The 6113-nt window shown below is 47.9% G+C and overlaps 1 protein-coding gene across 1 annotated transcript; it reads right to left on the bottom strand.

The window, feature by feature from the left end:
- Positions 1-573: 573 nt before the first annotated feature.
- Positions 574-1977, bottom strand: NHLRC1 (NHL repeat containing E3 ubiquitin protein ligase 1). The gene has a single exon (XM_067752074.1). It carries the CDS (start codon positions 1921-1923, stop codon positions 736-738), a length of 1188 nt encoding a protein of 395 aa, XP_067608175.1. The 5' UTR covers positions 1924-1977; the 3' UTR covers positions 574-735.
- Positions 1978-6113: the final 4136 nt, after the last annotated feature.

Genomic DNA, 6113 nt, shown 5'->3' on the forward strand with positions numbered 1-6113 from the left:
GTTCCGCAGGAGTTTAGAACTTACGTCAACACAAGCCTTTCTCAACAAACCAAGTAGTATTTCCTGAGTACCTACAGCGGAGGAGATACAGGTACTAAGATACGCGTTGACCTTTTGAATAAGCAATTTCAATAGTTTTTCTTATTCAAGTAACTCAGGATCCACAGTAACTCCATCTAATGAGCCACCAAAGGAACTGCAAGTTGAACTAAACTGATGTCCACCACAAAATCCTTTTTCTCTTGAACTCTATAAAGTCTCCTTTCTCTGTGCATCTAACTAAATAGCTACCTGTAAATAGAGTACACATAGCAACAATATACACCCACATATATTTTTCCACATCTGTTATCTTATTTAAGAGCAAGGGGTTTTGGAGTCAGAATTGAGTTCCATTTGTGACTGTCATAGTAAGTAAATGTGACCTTGGGGAAATCACTTAAGCTCTCTGGGTCTCAGTTTTCTCATCTCTAAAATGGGATTCATAATAGAAATTGGGTAATTGTAAGGATTAAAGGAGCTAATATTAGCAAATTTCTTAGCACAGGGAGTACATAATCCATAAATCGTAGATTTAATTATTATCCTTTAATAATTATCCCAACCTTTGTAAGTCTACCAGGCACGTATAATTATCTCTGTTGAACAGATGAGATTAAGTAATTTATCCAGGGTTCAACAATTCAGCAGTGGCAGCTCCAGGGCGTCTGATGCCAGGCCCCAAGACTCCCACCATCACCCCCAGTCAACCTTATAGACTTTTATAGAATGGGCTGCACTGTCCAGCACAAGAAGAGAATTTTCCTTGGTAAAGGTCAGTGCCACAGGATGGGAAAGACCGTGGGTGATGATGGGCTTCAGTACTGGAAACTCCTCAGGTTTTCCTAAGCATAGGACAGCCAGATTAGAAGTATCGGCAACAATCACGTTCCCCTGGTGATCAAAGGTCACAGCGGAGGCGGTTATTTTGGAGGGGAAAAAGAGGCTCAGCCCAAAGGCATCCACCTGGCCGATGAGCTGCATACTTGCGCTGAACACCTTCACCGTGGTGCTGCAGGCCCCGGTCCCCACAGCCAGGGGGTGCTCTAGGACCGCAATGGCCCCGGTGAGCCAGGACACCGCCACCCCCCGGGGATGGCACAGGTGAGTTTGCAACCGTTCAGTTCTCCGGAGGACCCCTTCTGGAAAGTCGATTTCCAGGAGGTGCAGGGACCCCGCCTCCGCATCAGTTACCATGACCCCATTCTGAGGGGTGGTCTCCACACCCCAAGGCAAGGAGAACTGGCCTCCGATGACAAGCTTAATCTGGCCAAAAAAGTCAAACACTTTGATGGAGCGGTCGCCGGCGTCGGTGACAACCACATGGCAGTCGTTTGTGACGGTGACGTCAAGTGGATACCTAATGTCCTGAGCAGCGTCCCCCTTCTCTCCAAACTGATGCGCACATCCTCCCCCCGCGTCAAAGATCTTGACACGCCTCCTGCCGTCGTGCACCACCACGACCCGCCCCGTCTTAGGACACAGCGCCAGCCCAGTGGGGTTGACCAGGGTCCCCCAGCCTCCGAAGGCGTGGTGGCAGGTGAGGACCCCGGGGGCGGAGGGGGCGGCGCGCGGGGCCGCTGGGGCCGGGCGCAGCGCGGAGCCCAGGAGCTCCAGGAGGTGCAGCACCGGCAGGCAGTCGCTGGTGTCGCAGCCCCTGCAGGCTCGCCGGCAGAAGGGGCACTCGAGGGCCAGCGTCCGCGGGTGCGCCAGGGCGGCCACGCAGGCCAGGCAGACCACGTGGCCGCAGGGCAGGTTGCGTGGGCGCCGCTGCTGGCGGTGGCCGAACCGCTCAAAGCACACCTTGCACTCGAGCAGGCTGGTCTCGGCCTCGCGCACCAGCTCCCGCAGCGCTGGCCCGCTCCCGGAAGCCTCGGCACCCATCGCGCGGCCTGAAGGACTCCCGCCGCCCCGGCAGCCTGCGGAGCTGTACGCTGCCCCCGCGCCGCCCGGGGTCACGGTCACGGGGCGGGGCGCTGGTCCTGACGTCGACGGCGGCCGGCCGCTCGGCCGAGACCTGCTGCCCCCTGGTGGGCACTGCATCCTGAGGGTCTGACAGTGGACACTGACAAGCTGTATCCACAGCGCGTGGTCAGACCTGTAATCTTCACAACAGTCATGGATGGACTATCTCCAATTTACACTTGAGGAAACATACATATTGAGGACAAGCGGGTTGCTCCCTGGTACCCAGCAGAGTGCCCTGCAGTTTCCCGTCGGCAGCGCTGGGTGCTGGGGCCTGGGGCTGGCCAGGCATGAAACCTGGTCTCAGAGCTCACGATGCTTATGATCTGACTGGGAAAACACAGACGTACAAGGGAAATTAAAATCCAAGGGGGTGAGGCAGGTGCACGTACTTCCTTTGGGTCTTCTATCACTCTCGGAGTACAGTAGATGCTTCATGACTACTTGTAAAATGAATTTATGTATGAATGAAGCAATGTTATAGGAAAATACATGCAATCCACTAGATGAATTTGTGTCAAGGCGGGGACTATGGCTGGGAATGTCTCCCAGAGAAATTAATATGAAAGAAGAAAGCTATTAGTTCATAATAAACTTACTCCATGGCTGCCCTCTTTTAAGTGGTTTCCATAGGTTATCTTATTTAAACCACATGACAATCCTACTAGGTGTGTTACTTTCATCACCCATTTTCTACCATAGTGTTTGTAGAGGTTAAGTTTCTTACCCAGGGTCACGTGGCTAGGAAGTGGCCAGGATTTGACTGCAGAGCCCACACTCTTAACTATACCAGTCTTTTCAAACTTGGTTGCACATGGTAAATACCTGGGTTTCATCCTCCAAAGATTAATTTGTCCAGGGTGTGGGCTGGGCAGCTGGGATTTTTTTAAAGCTTCCTAGGGGCTTATCACGTGCAGCCAAGTTTGAGAATCACTGTGATATGACAGTCCCACACATGACAGCAGGTTAAATTCTTTCCACCTCAATCAATATGGAAAGCACAGAGAATCTACAATATGTTCAAAGATCCTCAAACAGGAGATAGCACAATCTCTCTCAGGAATCGCTGTGGTACTACAAGCAATCATTTTCAGGAGTCTCCCCTCAATGGATCACGTGAACATTGTCTTTGGCAAAACCACTTATCAGATCACTTCTCCTCATTTAGAGATAATTACCGTGATCATTCACCCTCTTATTTGCTAGACTTCTGAGAAAACAAGGGATTTTTATCGCATTAAATCCCCTGGAGGAAGCTTTAATGTAAGACAAGAAAGAACATTTTCTTATGCAGTGTTACAAGATTCAAAGATTATCTGTGTATTGGGACACAGTAACCAACTTAATATTATAATTTCAGACTACAATACATTTTCATTCCAAATAGAAATTACTTTCTGAAGTCATCCTTAAGTCAAGAAAAACATTCAGGAAATCTAAATCCCATCTAAAAATGGAATATTTTTAGAATTAGTACTAAAAGATATATAATGAGAGCCATGTATAGAATATTAAATTTTCTAGTAGCCACATTTTAAAAAGGAAAAAAAGAAACTAATAAAATGAATTTAATTGCGTATTTTATTTCATCCAAAATATCCCAAATGATATCCTTATGACATGTAATCACTGTAAAAATTATTAGAGATATTTTACTCTTTTTTTTTTTTTTTAGTACTAAGTAAAGTCCAGTATGTATTTCAAACCCACAGCACATCCTAATTCCATTCAGTAACCACATGCAGCTGGCGGTTACTGCGGGGAACAGAGATCTAGACCAAGTCTGTGATTAATTACCTTCTCAAGATGCTTTTCATACGGATTTCATTGATGCTTGAAGGTGCTTCTAACTTGCCTCTGCTCCAACATTGTTTTAAAACGAATCCAAAGACCCCCAACTCCTTGCTGACTGTGACGGAGCTTCTACCCCACCCCTCAGCGACGTCTTGCCATTGAGTGTGATTCTCAGTAGAGAGGAGCTCTGCTTGGTGAGTAGCCTGCCTTCTTCTTCTTGATCCTGTGCTGTCCCCGTGCGGCAACCAGTAGTACTGCACCAAGAGGCTGGCGGTGTTTAGCGAGGTAAACCAGACAAATCTGCAATAAATACGACTTATTTAAGAATGTTCACAGTCATCGCTCTGCCACTTGGTAGTTAGCAAAGCGGTTCTGGAAAGCATTGTGGCACATACACTGACAATTAACCCTGACGATTTGCTGTCAAGACTCTAATTGGTAAATTTAAAGTATGGAAATGTAATTTTGTGGCGTTTGATCAGAGTTAAAGCTTTCTCAGTGACACAAAACTTCTGAACTAAACACAAGTAGGTTTGCGTCTTTCACACTGAGGATCCCCACATTCTAGCTGGGCATCGTTAGCAATCATTTTCTTCACTGTTTGCTGCCTCTCCATGGAGTTAAACACAAATTCTCTTCCAGCGTTCCTGTCAACCCAACCCACACCGTCCCTTCCCTTTTCACTTGTCCTTTTTGTACTTTACCAAGTGTAGAGTCCAGTTTCTTTTTATCCAATCTTAAAATTGCTCTTTATCTTCATCCTTTCTTTCTTTTTCTGAAGACAGAAACTAAGTTCTAGGAGAGCAGGAACCATATCCGCAGTGCCTACCTAGCGCATGCCTGGTACACAGCAGGAGTCAATACATGTTTTTTAAATGGACAAACTAATGAATACTTAAAAGGATACTACTTACAGGCAGCAAACTCCAATGTTATACCTTTCCTTTGATGATTCTCTAGTATTTATAGGAAGTATTGCTAGGAAAATAGCACTTGCTTATCTCTAGAGTCAATGTTGAAAGGTTTCTCAAATACCTTATATAGTGCAATCCTCGTCGCATATATACACTGATTAATAAGAGAAATGCCCTGGGGACTTCACTGGTGGCCCAGTGGTAAAGAATCTGCCTTCCAATGCAGGGGACGTGGGTTGGATCCCTGGTCAGGTAACTAAGATCCCACATGCCGCAGGGCAACTAAGCCCACGTGCCACAACTACTGAGCTCGTGTGCCTCAGCTGGAGAGCCCACGTGCCCTGGAGCCTGCGCGCCACAACTAGAGAAGAGAAAACCCACACGCCACAACCAGAGAGAAGCCCACGCACCACAACGAAGATCCCGCGTGCCATAACTAAGACCCGTCGCAGCCAAAAATAAATTAAAAAAAAAAAAAGAAGCGATGCCCTAAGTCTTAACTCTAACATTCTGAGTTTCCTATGAAGAATCATCCCTCCTCCATGGCGAAGTCTCCATGGATTTCCTCTGTGCTTCCCTCCAATACTTCTTACTTAGAGGGTCCTGGAATAGCATGACCATCTCTTCCTCCTTCCACCTAGAACAAGCCCTGAGGCCTGTGGAAGCAAAGGATTTGAAGAATACATCTTGTGGTCAGTGGCTGACTCCTGTGCAAAGGACCACGCGGCAGAGCGGGGGAAATGGAGACCCAGCTCAGGGTGGTTACAGCAGAGAGGATGGGGCGGAAGGCGACAGGCTGAGGAGTCTGGGGGAGGGAGTTAGTGCTTAGGCACATGGACTGCTGGTTTTGCAAGTGTGGGAAGACATGCCACATACATGCAGTTGAGAAGGAATCCCAGAACGAGTCCAATGACACAGTTACATCTCAGATTGTACCTGACAATAATGAGAGAAAGATGTAACACAGTTACATCTCAGATTGTACCTGACAATGACGAGAGAAAGGAAGAGAGCAAGCCACATAGAAGCATCTCAGTCCGGGAGGAGAGGTGCAACCTTTGAACAGAGAAGGAGCAGACTGTAGGCGCTTTAGCATGGGCTTGTGAGCTTACAGGAGCAAAAGCTTGCTACCATTACGAACCTGAATCCCTCCTGGGTTGGTGGGCTTTGAGTTTCAGGCAGCCTCCGGGCACCTCCTTAACAGGCAGATCTCTATCACCTGTGTGGTTCCTTGGACCCAACCTGGGTTCTGGTCTCCAGCTTTGCTCTCCCCCAAGGGCACCTGGTCTTCCAGCACCCACTCTGACCACCTATCTAATTTCACAACTCATGCCCCACGTGCTTGGCTTCAGGGGTGAGGGATTTGGTGGGGAGGGGAAAGTGGTGCAGGCTCGAAGGTTT

The sequence above is a fragment of the Pseudorca crassidens genome, chromosome 10 (genome assembly GCF_039906515.1).
Source record: "Pseudorca crassidens isolate mPseCra1 chromosome 10, mPseCra1.hap1, whole genome shotgun sequence".
In the NCBI taxonomy this organism is placed as follows: Eukaryota; Metazoa; Chordata; class Mammalia; order Artiodactyla; family Delphinidae; genus Pseudorca; species Pseudorca crassidens.

Excerpts from the sequence above, each read along its gene's own strand:
- NHLRC1 (XM_067752074.1), bottom strand. The coding sequence starts at position 1,923 with ATGGGTGCCGAGGCTTCCGGGAGCGGGCCAGCGCTGCGGGAGCTGGTG.